This window comes from Castor canadensis, chromosome 11, assembly GCF_047511655.1.
Source record: "Castor canadensis chromosome 11, mCasCan1.hap1v2, whole genome shotgun sequence".
Lineage (NCBI taxonomy): Eukaryota > Metazoa > Chordata > Mammalia > Rodentia > Castoridae > Castor > Castor canadensis.
Genome location: NC_133396.1, coordinates 41,567,527 through 41,583,525, shown reverse-complemented (window position 1 = coordinate 41,583,525; position 15,999 = coordinate 41,567,527). Strand labels below are relative to the sequence as shown.

The 15,999-nt window shown below is 47.0% G+C and overlaps 1 protein-coding gene across 11 annotated transcripts in view; it reads right to left on the bottom strand.

The window, feature by feature from the left end:
- LOC141413789 (arf-GAP with dual PH domain-containing protein 2) overlaps positions 1 to 15,999 on the bottom strand; it is a 43,929-nt gene that overhangs the window by 2,227 nt on the left and 25,703 nt on the right. For 8 of the 11 annotated variants that reach the window (XM_074046396.1, XM_074046398.1, XM_074046395.1 and 5 more), the window contains 4 exons: positions 12,754 to 12,900; positions 5,841 to 5,924; positions 1,380 to 1,442; positions 232 to 309 (listed from right to left, as the gene is read on the bottom strand). In XM_074046396.1, the coding sequence (XP_073902497.1) occupies positions 232 to 309; positions 1,380 to 1,442; positions 5,841 to 5,924; positions 12,754 to 12,900 (372 nt within the window). The remainder of the gene's footprint in view (positions 1 to 231; positions 310 to 1,379; positions 1,443 to 5,840; positions 5,925 to 12,753; positions 12,901 to 15,999) is intronic. The other 3 variants (XM_074046391.1, XM_074046392.1, XM_074046393.1) reach the window with 3 other exon arrangements.

The following is a 15,999-nucleotide window of genomic DNA, read 5'->3' as shown; positions in this document are numbered from 1 at the left end:
CTTGGCCTCCTGGGTAGAAGTGAGACCTGGGGACTGGAGGAGGAAATACACTGTATCTAACCACAGTTGGCAGTGTTGGGGAAACCCGAATGGACTTCCTGAACAGGAGCTGACAGAGAGAAGCAGGGGCACAGGTGTTCCCCAGCCCTGGTGCTCCAGGACATGGTTTATCTGCTAGTCTCTTGCAAGCACGGCTCACATCTGTCTGGGGCATTGTGGAATGGCTCTTACCAGGGGGTTCTTGTAATACAGCAGCCTCCGCTCCTGGGGATCCAGGGCAAACCATCTTTTCTTGAAAGGTTCTCTCTGCTGCGGAAGAGGGAACCTCTTACCAGGGATGCAAAGCTGGGGATCAAGGGTGGTCGGTGCCTCGGGTTCTCTAGTCTGACTTCTGCAGTCAGAAGCCCAAATGCTTCTTCTGGCTGGAGAAGGCTCTGCTCTCCCCTCCCCGCGCACACTGCCTCTAGTGCTGCCTCCTCTTTCTTGGGCTGGGGACAAAGAAGGCTAAGAAAAAGGAAGCTGGGGAAATCAGAAGTGGCTGCTGCTCAGCAGGGCTGAAAGTGCTGGCCTTGGCCAAATTCTAAGCTAGGTCAGGACTGGAGCAAGAACCTGGGGGGAGGGCTGTGCCTGGCTAGGGAGGGAAGATTCTGAAACAACTCTCAGCCACTTTTCCAACCCACTGAGGCTTTTTTCACTCTCTCCCCTGACACCACATTCAACCTTTTAAAAAGCATTGGAATGTGGCCACTTGTAAGGGAGCTCACTTGCCTCAGGCCTCTTCTCTTCCTCCTTCCTCTCCCTCCTTTCTCAACCACCTGGATCCCCTCCAGCCAGACTTGGAGCCTCACCCCCCTCAGCACCTTGGCTCCACCCCACAGGGGCAGCTGGCTTTCCCTTCCTTCAGAGATAAGTGAGAAGGACCAGGCCCTGGGGAGGGAGGCGGTTTCACAAGGGGAGCCAGCCCAAGGGTGAGGGAGGGAGTGCGATGTGTGTGTTTTCTTAGACTAGTCTTCAGCCTCTCTTCCCTGGACAGTCCTGGTGGGCTCTTGGTACACAGCACATGAATGTTCTAGAACAGCAACCCAAAACCTGTCCCTTTGCTGTCCTGCTTTTCCGGGATAGAGTTGGTAGAGGGAGTTCAGAAGAATGAAACATGGCGATGAGGATGGGGGCGGGGCACGAGAGGGAGAAGCCCTGAGTAGTGCTGGATCACACACCAGCTAAAACCCAGCCTCCACTCAGTCCTTCAACCCAGGAACTCACTGACACTGGTGTTCTTCCCTTCCCTCCCTCCCCATTTCACACCTCCCAAATTCTGCCCTCTTAGTGTGGTTGGGACAGGGCCATGAATGTCCCTCCCAGAGAGTGATAGAATTTACCTTTGGACCAGTCTTTTCCATGTAGCCTTGTTTGAGGTAGTTCCTGGTGATGAAAGGCACAAGCTGGGGGGAAGAGAGACAGATACTGATTACATACTCACACCCAGGGGCTCAAGATTCCCGACTGAACTTGGTTCGCAGACAAAGGGGAAGTTTGGAATGCAGAAGGATGTGCACTTACGGTTTTGGGGTTATAGTTGGAATATGCACTGGATATGATATAAATATTTCAACAAAGCTAGTCAACAGCATCCCAGAGGTCTGCAGAGCTTACCAGCATGGCTGAATCATGGCATGGACTCAGGCAAGGCTGAGAGGAGACCCCCTTGTCAAGAAGAGTTTCCCAGAGTCTACTGTGTCAGGCTCTGGGTACAATTGTCATCTACCCTGTGTGGGTCTTATCAGCCTCATTGTACATACAAAGAAACCTGACCACAGAGAAGTGATAGGGGATTTTCCCAAAGTCAGTGTACCTGGTAGCATAAAGAGGTAGGTTTCATACCTAGGACTGACCAGCACTAGGCTGTACTCCTAAGTGTCACACACTAAGATGCTAAAGCACAAACGTGCCAGAGCCTCTGACCAGGCTCCCTAGCTGAGAGTTGGTAACTGGTAGGGATTTTTTTTGGGGGGGGATGAGGGGAGAGCAGTACTGGGGGTTGAATCCAGGGGCCTCCCACTTGCTTGGGAACTGCTCTACCTCTTGAGCCATACCCCTAATCCTGTTTGCTTTTAGCTTGTTTTTCAGATAGGGTCTCGCTAACTTTGGCCATGTCCTGAACTGTGGTCTTCCTACCTCTGCCTCCTGAGTAGTTGGGATTACAGGTGGGTAGAGACTCTGGCATAGGACCACCAGGAGGTGATAACAGGGTCGGCAAATAAAGAAAGCCCTGGACAAGAAGTCAGGAGACCTGGGCTTGACAAACATGCTCTAGCCTCAACCAGCTGTGTTACCTTGATAAGAATTCTGTTTCTGAACCGGGCGCTGGTGGATCACGCCTGTAATCCTACCTATTCGGGAGGCAGAGATTAGGAGGATTGTGGTTCAAAGCCAACCCCAGGCAAATAGGTCAGGAGACCCTATCTCAAAAAAAGCTATCACATAAAAAAAAACTGGTGGAGTGACTCAAGGTGTAGGCTCTGAGTTCAAACCCCAGAACTGCAAAAAAAGAAAAGAAAAAGACTTCTCTCTCAGGAGCCTGTTTCCTCCCATGCAATGAGGAGACTTGACCATATGATCTCCAGGAGCCCTTTCTATGCCCTCAGAGATGCTTCTGGGGACATATGTTTGCTGGCATATGCTTCTGGGGGGAAAAATCAGGCAAGTCTACAGCTTCAAAGGGAAGTCTAGGCTTCCAGGAACACAGCAGGGCCTCCTGAGCTCCAGGACACAGGGCAGAGGCAAAGGGGAGATGAGGTCTGGGGAATAACAATGGGAAGTCTGAAAGGGGAGGAACTGGAGGGCCAGAAATGAAAATCTGAGCTATGCTACTCCCTTTTCTCTAAAATACATTCAAAAGCCTTTGATTCTTCCATATAGAGAAAACAAGAGCCCTGAGCTCCTGCATATTCCAAACATGAACCAGTGCAGGGCTAGTCAAGGCTCAGAGGAACAAAGGGAAGAAGAAGGGAAATCACATGGCTTGAGGACTCCTTACTGCACTTCACACACTCCACTCATTGCATTCTCAAAAGTGCCCTGCAAGTTGGGCATTGGGTCCATGGTGGCAGAGGAGAACACTGAGGCCCGAGAGGCAAGGTAACTTACCTGGGTGATACACCAGGCTCTTTGACTTCAGAGTCTGTGCCTGTCCCTTCCTTTTCTTCCCTTCCTTTCCTTTCTTTTGTGCTAGAAATGGAACCTGGGGCCTAATGTATGCAAAGCACTCTGTCACTGAGCTACACCCCAGCCCTATATACATTTCTGATTAAAGGACCACAACCCATGGGACTCCCTGGGTTTTCAGGATCTGAATTCTTCAGGCTGAGCCAGTCCTGGGTGATTGCCCAGAAACGCATGGCACAGGTAGAGTGGGAGGAAAGACAGGAAAGAGGCAGGCTGGTAGGAGAGCCAGGGTGTATTAGGGTAATGATGCCATGGAGAGGCAAGAGAACATTGAAGATGTTGGTCGAAAACCAATTTCCTCCATACCAATCAGCAAAGACAGGAAGCCAAGCCAGAGTCTGCTCTTTACCCTGCCCTCCTCTTGCTTAGCAATCTGCACCCTGGACTCCCTGCCCACTGAGCCAGCAGGAAGTAGCTCTGGGAGTGCCCTGACCCCTGGCCTTGCTGGAACTGTGCCTAAGAAGCTGCCATCTCAGTGCATCATTGGGGCTAGACTGTCTTTATCTCAGACACCCAGCTCCCTAAAAACCTTGGAATTGAGGAACTTAACAGATAAGTTAAGAAGTTCTTATTCCTGGGATGGAATAAGAACATCCCAGGATGGCATGGTCCCTCCACTCCTATCATTCACAAAAGTCCTCCTAAGCCATGAGCTGGTAGCTCACACCTGTAATCCCAGCTACTTGGGAGGCAGAAATTGGGAGGATCATGGTTCAAGGCCAGCCCTGGGGTGGAGGAGGGAGTTAGCAAGACCTTACCTCAAAAAAGAACCTGGGAGCTGGGTGCTGGTGGCCCATGGCTATAATTCTAACTACTTCAGAGGCTGAGATTGGGAGGATCTTAGTTCTAGGCCAGTCTGGCAAATAGTTTTGGACACCCCCATCTCCAAAAAATAACCAGAGCAAAATGAACTGAAGAGATGGCTCAAATGGTAGAGTGCCTGCTTTGAAGTGTGAAGCCCTGAGTTCAAACTTCAGTTCCACCAAAAAAAAAAAAAAAGAGAGAAAAAGAAACTGGGTATAGTAGTGCATGCCTTTAACTCCAGCTACTTGGAAGGAGGATCAAGGTCTGAGGTCAGCTAGAGCAAAAGCTCATGACCCTATCTGAAAAACTAAAGCAAAAAGGGCTGGGGGGTGTGGCTCAAGTTGTAGAGTGCTTGACTAATAAGCTCAAGTCCCTGAGTTCAAACTCCAGTACTGAAAAAAAAAAGCCCAACCTTCTTGGAGGGAAGTTTCAAACAGGGATCAGAGGGCTAGCAGAGTGACCCAAATGGTAGAGCGCCTGCCTAACAAGCCTAGGCCCTGAGTTCAAATCCCAAAACAAACAAACCAAACAAGAAAACGGACCAGACAATAGCGTCTCAGAACGGGAAGGGACCCACAGATGACCTGAACCAGCCATCCTCTTCTGATGCATAGAATGGTGTCATGACCTATATGGGCTGTGTAGCAAGTCAGTGACAGAGCACTGTGATGGCCCAAGCCCCCTGGCTGGAAACAGCATTCTCTGACCCACACCTTCTAAGCTTCCTCAGCCAAGCTGAGGAAACTAGATAGAGGCCCCAGACAGCTGGAGAAAATCAAGAGAAAGTGCTCAGGCTCACTATCTCCTTGGCCACCACAGGCAGGCCAGCTCCTTTTACAATTGTAATGGAGAGGCTCCCAAGATGTTCCTGAGTCAAGTGCACCTCAGTGCAAAGGGGTCATGGGTGGGAAGAGAACTTTCCGTTATTTATGTGACCTTCCGGGACTCAGGTTCTCATCAATAAAACGGAAACAATCACCCTGCCTAACTGCCTGCTCTATGGGATTACTAGATAAAACAAAAAGAGTTATAAGATAGGGCTGGAGAAGCAGCTCAAGTGGTAGAACAAGTGTGAGGCCCTGAGTTCAAACCCCAGTACTACCAAGAAGTAAAAAAATAAAGCTGGCCATGGGTGACTCAGGCCTGTAATCCTAGCTACTTGGGAGGCAGAGATCAGTTCAAAGACAGCCAGGCAAATAATTCTGGAGACCCTATCTTGAAAATACCAAGCATAAAAAAATGGCTGGTAGAGTGACTCAGGCAGTAGAGCACCTGCCTAGCAAGCATGAAGTCTTGAGTTCAAACCCCAGGACTGCTAAATAAATTAAAATAATAATAATAATAAAAATTTTTTTAAAAGATAAAATGGTCTCAAAAGCACTTTGTTAGTCAGGCATGGTAATAGCTACTTATAATCCCAGCACTTGGGAGGCTGGAAGGTAGAGACGGAATTGAAAACCCAAAACCAAAAAGCAAATACATTTTGTAAACAGTAATAAGAAGCATTTAAACATTTTAGTGGGAGAAGGGGTCGGAAAGCAATGCCCAAAGGCTGAGCCCCTTGACACTACAGACAGTGGCCATCTGACCTAGAGGGAAGAAACCAATCCTTTTTTTAGAGGATTCTTTTTCTGGAACCCTCCAGCCTCCTCAAGACAAAGCCTTTGGCTTCCCTTTGAGGTGCCCAGACCCCAAGTCTCAAGGCCTCTGGAACAAACCTGTGGCCTCTAAGTGTCTTACGGGTCAGGAGACAAGAAGAGAAGGAGGTAGCAGAGGGGAGACTCAGAAGCTGGGGTCCAAATTTTGCTCACCTCAGACTCTGGAAACTCAGGAAAGGCCATTTTTAGGTATTGTAGACGGGCTGCACGAAGGGCATTGAACCAGTCTACTATCTCCTGTCAGGGAAAATGCAGAAGACACAGACAACTGGTGAGATGGAGGGCTGGGTTAGGGCCATCAGGTTTGGGCACATGAACTCAGCACTCAGTTCCACCTGGACATCACACAGTTCCACCTGGACATCTGGTGAGGACTATGTCAGAGCCCCAGGGCCACCCTGAGCAAGCAAACCAGACAGGAGGAAGTCCACAGCCAAGGGAAAAGACCCACGTGAGCTGCCCAGAAGTTCCATGCAGTGGTTTAGGACCTAGCTTTCCATTTCTAATGTGTGCAGGATCTTTTCAAATGTAGACTCAGATTCAATAGGTCTGGAGTAGGGCCTGAGACTCTGCCTTCCTTAACCTTAAACTCTCAATTAGTCAATGGGACACATTTTGAAAAGCAAGGGTGTAGGAAAGCACCATCTTTGGGTATCAAAGACTCACTTTTGGGTGGGGGGCATTTGCACCTGGGGATGCTCCTCTAGCAGAGGTGCTCATGGCCTGGAATGCAACATGGGCCACAGCAGCCTTGTACCTTTGTGCTGTCACTCTGGGAGAATGCATCCCTCGGAGTGTGGACCACCATTGTCTCACCTGGAGAACCAGGTGTCCAGCAGCCTTGCTGTGCTGCTTTCCAACTGGTCCTCCCAGACAGCCAGAGTGATTTTCTATTACAAATCTAATTCCCTGCCCTAAGCTCTTTAACAGGACTTCCCTTGCCCAGTGAGCTCCTTCCACCCACCACTGTTTCCCATTCACCCAACTCATGCTGTTCTTTTTTCCTGGGACACTGTGCCTCCTTCATTTCCCCACACCCCTCACCTTTTACCTACAACATTGTACTCATCCTGCAAGTTGGTTTAGGCATTGTAATAAATAGATTTCTGCTGGGCACCAGTGGCTCATGCTTGTAATCCTAGCTACTCAGGAGGCAGAGATCAAGAGGATTGGGGTTCAAAGCCAGCCCAGGTACATAGTTCAAGAGACCCTATCTGGAAGATACCTAACACAAAAAAGAGGACTGGTGAAGTGGCTCAAGTGGTGGAGCACCTGCTAAGCATGAAGCCCTGAGTTCAAACCCCACTACCATCAAAAAAATAAATAAATAAACAGATTTCTTTCCTTTTTTTGAGGGGGAGGGGAGCTAGGATTTGAACTCAGGGCTTTGTGCTTGCAAAGCGGGTGATCTGTCACTTGAGCCACACCTCCAGTCCAGTTGGTCTGGTTATTTTGGAGGTAGCATTTCGTGAACTTTCTCTCTCATGAATTTTCCTGGGTTGACCTCCAGCTGCGTAAGATCCTCCTGATCTCAGTCTCCCAAGTAGTTAAGGTTACAGGCATGAGCCACTGGCACCTGGCTGTAATAGACAGATTTCTGGACACTTGCTCAGCCCAAGCCCTGCTTCTCTGAAAACTGCCTCCCCCATCCTCAACTCTCCCCCATTAACAGCCTCATTTGCTCATATGATCCTGCTCCTTCTTTGGCCACAACAACTGGACCAGGGCCTGACCAATGTAGAAGCTGGACTGGGCTTATCAGATACTCTTTCTCCCAGGAATCTGGAATGAGGAGGTTGAAAGACTTGTTCAAATAGGTGCAGTGCTGGACTTTGATGTGTTCTGGTGATTGAGAAACTCGCTTGAAAATAGTTTCAAAATAATGAGACAATTTCCCTCTCTCCCTTCGGTCAAACGTGCCTACTGTTCTGCCGTTCTGAGCTCTCCTGTGCTGGGTTTGCTAAGAAACTTCCTGGCTGGACGTGGTGCCACAAGACTGTAATCCCCGCATTTTGGGAAGCTGAGGCAGGAGGATCATGAGTTTAAGGCAATCCCAGGCAAAGTTAAGGAGACCCTATTTCAAAACTAAAACAAAACCAAAAAAAGACAAAATAAAAACAAAAGGGCTGGAGGCATAGCTCAAGTGGTAGAATGCTGACCTAGCAAGTGTGAGAGGCCTTGGGTTCAATCCCCAATGCTGCAAATAAACCAACCAACCAACCAAGGTCTCTGAAGTCACAGTCTGCTGGCCCTGGGACCAAATCCAATTTGCATATATGTTTGTTTGGTTCCTGAAGAAGTTTTGTTTGTTTCTTTCAATCCTCTATGCAGGCTTTCCTGTTGCCACCTCCCACCCCTGGCATCCTTCTATCAGTCCACTTTTCTGCCTATGTGGCTCCTGCAGGATGACCCCACTGATGCCCATCAACAAAGCAGCATGGGCATCGAGGGAAAGAAAGGGAATAAGGGGCAGCCCTGAGATGTCCACCTGTCACACTGGGCAAATGGAAGGGAACAGATGGCATGAGTGAGACAGACCTGACACCTCAGCAAAAGTTGTGGCAGTGACTGGCATAGAGAAGTTAGCCCTGGTGTCTAGACATTGGGGAACAGCAGACACACTTTGTGCCTCACAAACTGAGAACCAGAGGTTCCCTCCACATCTCCCAGACTATACAACTCCCAAGATTCTGGTAAAACCAAGGGAGGGAGCAAGAAAGATGACTGATTTTAGATTTTTTGCTACCTTGAATGTGAAGAAACAAAGGAGGGTGGCATCACTTGACCCCTGGTGTCATAGAACAACCTGTGCCTGTTAGAAAGAGTACACTTTCTCCCTTCCCTCCCTGTCTCTGTCTCTCTCTTCTCTGATTTTCTCTTTCTCCTCTCTCTCTCTCTCTGACACACACACACACACACACACACACACACACACACACACACACACACACACACACACACACACACCCCCCCCCCCCCCCGTTGATTCTTCTCTCTTAGGAGGCCCAACCATACTTCTGACGTATCTTTCCTATCCATGCCCCAGATTGAGTGTGCTCCTTTCTAATGTACTGGACAATTCTTCTTTCTTTTCTTTTCAGTACTGGTGTTTGAACTCAGGATCTTTACTTGCTAGGCAGATGCTTTTACCATTTGAGTTGCCCCCTCAACTCAAAGCCCTTTTCACTTTTTTTTTTTTCTTTCCATGAGACTGCACTTGCAAAACAAGTGCTCTACCACTTGAACCACACCTCCAGTCCAGGTTGCTCTGGCTATTTTGCAGATAAGGTTTCGTGAACTATTTGCCTTGCTGGCCTCAAACTTCGGTCCTCCCTATCTCAGCCTGCCAAGCATCTAAGATTACAGGCATGAACCACTGGTACCCAGCTGCTTTAGGGTTTTTTGGGTTTTTTTTCGGTACTGGGGCCTACACCTTGAGTCACTCCATCAACCCTTTTTTGTAATGGGTTTTTTTCAAGATAGGGTCTTGGGAACTATTTGCCCGGGGCTGGCTTCAAACTTCAATCCCCCTGACCTCTGCCTCCTGAGTAACTAAGATTATAGACATGAGCCACCAGCACTCAGCAAAGAATTTTTTTGGTGATCCTAGGGTTTGAACTCAGGGCTTGAACATTTGCTAGGCAGGTGCCCTACCACTTGAGCCACTACGCCAGCCCTGCTTTAGGTATTTTTTGAGATAGGGTCTCACATTTATGTCCAGGCCAGCCTGGATTGTGATCATCTGCTTCTGGCATAGCTGGTATGACATGCCCCACGCAATTTTTTTTTTTTTAATGTGGTAATTCTGTACAGAGGAATTTTTTCCTTCTGGTTTTATTTTTTTTATTATTATTTTTTTCATTTTTCTTTTATTATTCATATGTGCATACAAGGATTGGTTCATTTCTCCCCACTGCCCCCACCCCCTCCCTTACCACTCACTCCGCCCCCTCCCTCTCCCCCCACTCAATACCCAGCAGAAACTATTTTGCCCTTATTTCTAATTTTGTTGTAGAGAGAGTATCAGCAATAATAGGAAGGAACAAGGGTTTTTACTGGTTGAGATAAGGATAGCTATACAGGGCATTGACTCACATTGATTTCCTGTGCATGGGTGTTACCTTCTAGGTTAATTCTTTTTGATCTAACCTTTTCTCTAGTACCTGTTCCCCTTTTCCTATTGGCCTCAGTTGCTTTAAGGTATCTGCTTTAGTTTCTCTGCGTTAAGGGCAACAAATGCTAGCTAGTTTTTTAGGTGTCTTACCTATCCTCATCCCTCCCTTGTGTGCTCTCGCTTTTATCATGTGCTCATAGTCCAATCCCCTTGTTGTGTTTGCCCTTGATCTAATGTCCACATATGAGGGAGAACATACGATTTTTGGTTTTTTGAGCCAGGCTAACCTCACTCAGAATGATGTTCTCCAATTCCATCCATTTACCAGCGAATGATAACATTTCGTTCTTCTTCATGGCTGCATAAAATTCCATTGTGTATAGATACCACATTTTCTTAATCCATTCGTCAGTGGTGGGACATCTTGGCTGTTTCCATAACTTGGCTATTGCCCCACGCAATTTTTTATTGGTTGAGATGTGGTTTCACAAACTTTTTTTTTCCTCATAAACTTTTTGTCAAGGATGTCCTTAAACTGAAATCCTCCTGATCTCTGCCTCTCAGATAGTTAGGATTACAGGCATGAGCCACTATACCCGCTACCAGTTCTTCCATAGAAATTCCTTCCTCTGGAAAACCTTTTGACACATACACCCCACATGTCTTCTATGTGTCCACAGCATGGTGACCAACCATCACCCACATCATCAGCACCTGTTTCCCCATCTCCCTTCTCCTTGACTAAAAGATCCGGAGACCCACAACCCTGCCCCACTCACCATCACACTTCCTAGAACACCTTTAGGGACTCAATAAAGATTTGTTGAAAGAGTGAATTCATAAATGAATATGTGGTACAGATGTGAGATTTGACACCAGATTGACTCTTTCATCTGCTATAATCATGATCAAATAATTCCTGCAGTAACTAATGTTTCTAAGGCACTTTACAGACATGAAATACTTTCACATTCATGGTTTGTGGTCACTCAGCCCTTAAAACCCCTCTGAGAAGTGGGTGCTAGAATACACAAACAAGCAAACCAACACAGGAGGAAGGGACTACCCAAGTGACACAGCTGACAGCAGCAGAGACAGAGCTCCAACTTGGACTCCAGACCCCTGCTCTTCAGAACACCCTACCGGGCACGCTGCCCAGGCCCAGGAGGAAGGAAACACAAAGACTGTTGGAGGGCAACCCGCCGTCACCACCCCACTGTGAGCAACACTTGGGAAGGCCCAGGCCCTACATCTGGTTCCTGACTTCTGCTGCCCAAGGCTCTCCCAGCAGCAGTAGAGGCACACATGGTGGAAATGGGTGCAGGGCTGAGGAACCACTGGCTGTGTGACACTGAGCAAGTTACCTAACATGGGCATGCATCAGGGATGTGGGGACAAAACACTTCCAGGGTTGTTTTGAGGATTAAGAAATGACATATAAGCCAGTGGCTCAAGCCTGTAATCCTAGCTACTCAGGAGGCAGAAATCAGAAGGATCACAGTTAAAAACCAACCCAGGCAAATAGTTCACAAGACCCTATCTCAAAAAACCTGTCACAGAAAAGGGCTGGTGAAGTGGCTCAAGGCATAGGCCCTGAAGTCAAGCCCCAGTACTGCAAAAGAAAAGAAGTATAGCTGCCAGGTACTACTTGGGGGCCTGAGGTGGGGAGGATTGAGGTTCAAGACCAGCCCGAACAAACTGTTCATGAGATCCCATCTCCAAAATAACCAGAGCAAAATGGACTGCAGGTGTGGCTCAATTGGTAGACTGCCTGCTTTGCAAACATGAAGCCCTGAGTTCAAACTCCAGTACCACCAAAAAAGAAACAATGTACAACTATTGCCAAGAATAGTGTCCACTAGAATTAATAGATGCCCCCAAAATGTCAACCCCCACTTAGCATCTCTGTCCTCTGATCCACCCCAGGACCCTGCTCAGGAGCCAACCCAGTTTACTCTCTTGAATCTACTTTTTTCTTTTTTTTTTTTTTTGGCAGTACTGAGGTTTGAACTCAGAGCCTCAGGCTCACTGGGCAGGTGTTCTACCACTTGAGCCACTCTGCCAACCCTTTTTGACCTGCCTGCTCTTCTCCGACTGGGCTGATCTCCTGGATCATTAAGTAATATACCCCAAATCTTTTGTTTGTTTTTTGGGTTTGCTTTTGGTTTTGTTTTTTTGAGATTGGGTCTCACTCTGTAGCCCAGGTTGGCCTCAAAATCACAATCCTGCCTCAGCCTCCCTCGTGCTAGGATCACAAGTACTTGAATGCATATAGTTTCTTTCTTTCTTTCTTCCCTCCTTTCTTTCTGTTTTTGTTTTTTTTTGGTGGTAATGATATTTGAATTTAGGGGCTCACACTTGCTAGGCAGGTGCTCTTACCACTTGAGCCACCCTGCCCTTTTTTTGTGATTTTTTTTTTTTTTAATAGGGTCTTACAAACTATTTCCCTGGGGCTGGCTTCAAACTATGATCCTCCTGATCTCTGCCTCCTGAATAACTAGGATTACAAGCATGAGCCACTGGTGCCTGGCTTAAATGGTAGTTTCTAATTCAGCAGGTCTAGGGTGGCCTGAGACTCTAGTTCTGACAAGGGCCCACGAGATTTATGCTGATGCTGTTGGTCCAGGGTGGTACACAGAGAACCAAGGCCCTAGCCTAATCCAAATTCAGGATCTCTGGCTCTCCCTGCATTTGCCGTTCCTGGTCATTGTTCCTGCTGGTAACTGGACTCCCACTGATGACCATGCACTGTCCAGATATGTCCATGGCACCTGCTGGGTTCTCCTCCCACATCTCACTCTGCCTTCCTCATCCATCTGTCCCAGACTGGGAAGTGAAAGTAGTCAGCAGTAGCAAGGGTCAAGAGGCAGCTGAGTGCGTCATGAAGTGTGCAATGGAAGTAGTGAGCTGGCCTGCTGAGTCTCGGATGCCAAGCTGGGCACTGCATCTTACCTTCCCACTTTCGTGATACACAAATAGGTTCCGGGTGCGCCCCTCTCTTCTGTAGGTGACCTGCAGCCCATGTGGATGCCCGATTTTTTCTGTCTGGAAGGTGGCATTCAAGTCCTTGATGCTGATGACAGCTTTGGGGCCTTTTCCCTGAAAGAGAGAAAGGATTCTCTGTATGATGACATTTCCAGCTGCATGACTTCTTCTCACCTTCACCAAGCCCTTTATGCAAACCAGGAAGCAATATGTAACTTTGGGCGTTAAATATTCTTGCTTGAATATCAAAAGGAATAGATATTCTACTGATTTCCCGTACTCTGTCATCCCCTACCCCTGCCTCATCGGACTGGTCTCTAAGCAGGAAGGGAGTTTGGAAAGGCCTTGACTTGAACTTTTCAAACTTTTTTAGCCATAGACCTTTTTCTGAAGTAAGTCATCCATGGAAGCCAAACAAATAACCAGATATAAGCAGGCATGGGGGCCTTGCAGTGCTCCATCCCCTGCCGTGCGCTCCTGTCCTGGGATCTGTTACACAGTGGAGCAGAGCTGATGCCAAGAAGGTGTGGGATGGGAAAAGGAAATGCTTTCCTTCTTTCCCGGTGGAGACCATGATGACTCCAACAACTCTGGCAGCCTGGACCTGTGGGAGCCACTAACCACGTGTGGCTGTTTGAATTAAAATTAAACAAAATTGGGCTGGGGGTGGCCAGGCACCAGTGGCTCATACCTGTAATCCTAACTACTTGGGAGGTTGACATTGGGAGGATCAAGTTTCAAACCTAGCCTGAGCAAGATCCCATCTCCAAAATAACCAGAGCAAAATGGACTGGAGGCATGGCTCAAGCAGAGAGCACCTGCTTTGCAAGTGCAAAGCACTGAGTTCAAATCCCAGTTCCACCAAAAATAAAATAAATCAAAATCAAAACCAGACAAAAAATTTAGGGCTGGAAATGTAGCTCAGTGGTAGAGCCCACAGAGTATAAGGTTCTGAATTTAATCCCTAGCACTGCAAAAAAAAAAAAAATACTAATAAAGCCAATCTGTTTAAAATGAGACTTGCCTCATCCCATCTCCTGCTGTGTTTCCCACGGGGAATCACTGACATAAATTTGATGTTTATCCTTCTAGTTCCCTCTTCAGACTTGCGCACACATATATACATATGCATAGTATTGTCTTATGTAGGTTTTTTGTTTGCAGTACTGGGGATCAAACCCAGGACTCTGTGCACGCGAGGTAAGTGCTGTATTACTGAGTCACATCCCTAGCCCTTGTTCTTTTGAGGCAAGTCTTGCTATGTACCTCAGGCTGGTCTGGAACTCATGGTCTTCCTGCCTCCTGAGTGCTGAGATGAGAGGCACATGCTACCATGCTCAGTTCTTATGTTTTTGCTTTTTGTTTTGTGGCACTGGAATTTGAACTCAGGGTTTCACACTTGCTAGCCAGGTGCTCTGCCACTTAGGCCACACCATCAACCCTCTTATGTGATTCTAATGTACATAAATGGTGTCATGCCAAATGTATCATTCTCTATCTTAACTTTGTCACTCAATATTATATTTTTGAGGTCTACCCATGTTGACATACTTCAACCTAGAGTTTGTTCTTGTGGATGACTACATCAAAAGCTATTGATTCACTTTCCTGTTGATGTGTGTGTGTGTGTGTGTGTGCGCGTGTTTAAACTCACAATTCTCTTGCCTCAGCCTTCAAGTGTTGGGATTACAGGTGTGTACCACTATGCCCAGCTTGCTGTTGAGATTATTTCTGATTTTTTGTTATCATAAGTAATGCTACAGTCAGTTTATGTTTCTGCATATGTGAGGGTCTCTGCAGGTCACAATGTATACTTGAGAAGTTATTGTTAGATCACAGCTGTGTGCAACTTGAACTTGCCAACTTATTCTACTGAATGGCCCCACAGCAGTTGTGCCAATACTTAATCCCACCAACAACAGAGAAGAGTTACCCGTCCCCATGTTCTCATTAATGCGCAACATTGCCTGATTTACAACTTTTGCCAATATCATGGGTACGAAATTGTATCTCACTGTTAATTTTCACTTAGTCAACTTCACTGAGGTACCACTTATGAGCAATACTGTACTTGTTTTAAGAACAGTTTGAGGGCTGATGGAGTGGCTCAAATGATAGAATGCCTACCTAACAAGCTTGCAGCCCTGGGTTCAACCCCCAGTACCACAAAAACAGAAAAAAGGAGATAAAGGATAGAGGGCTGGCAGAATGGCTCTATTGGTACAGCATCTGCCTAGCAAGCTCAAGGCTCTGAATCCAACGCCCAATACCACAAAAAAAAGTTTGTTTTTTGACAAATGTATTTCTCCACAATACAGTCACTGCAACAATCAACATATAAAACATTCCCATCACCTCAGAAGAGTTCCCTCACTCTCTTGCAGTCAATCCCTACCCCACTTCAACCCCAGATAACCATTTATCTGCCTTCTACTGGTAGCTTTGCCTACTCAAAAATTTCATATATAAATGGACTCATGTAGAACATTTGGATAAGGATATTTTGGCTTAGAATAAATTTTTTTTTTGCAGCAACTGGGGTTTGAACTCTGGACCTCACACTTGCTAGGCGGGTGCTCTACCACTTGAGCTACTCTACCAGCCCTTCAACAGACATTCTGGAGGGTATGGAGTATAGCTCATTGTAGTTTTAATTTTCATGTCCCTAACTGTCCGAGAGATGGACCAGCAGTTCTGATATTTATCCAGCAAGCTGGTTTCCTTTAATGGAGCTGACAGTCCATTTCCTTTCCCTATTTTTCCAATAGACTGTCTTTTTCTTCTTGAGTTGTAATTTTAAAAAATACATATTCTGGGTATTTACATTGTTACGTTGACATAGCATCTGGAGTTTTCTTTTTTATGCTTCACTTACTCTTTTTTTTTTGGCAGTACTGGGGTTTGAACTCAGGGCCCTGTACTTGCTAGGCAGGTGCTCTACCACTTGAGCCACGCCCCTGCTTTAGGTACTTTTTGAATAGGGCCTTGAATAGTGTATAATCCCTGGCCCATCTGGACTGTACTTCCTGCACAGCTGGGATGGTAAGTGCTCACCACCATGCCCAACTTTCATTGGTTGAGATGGGGTCTTGCAAACTTTTTGCCCAGGCTGCCCTTAAACTGTGATCCTCCCAATCTCTGCCTTCCAAGTAGCTAGGATTATAGATATAAGCCACTGCATTTGGCTTGTGTTGGTTATGATATGGGGTTGTG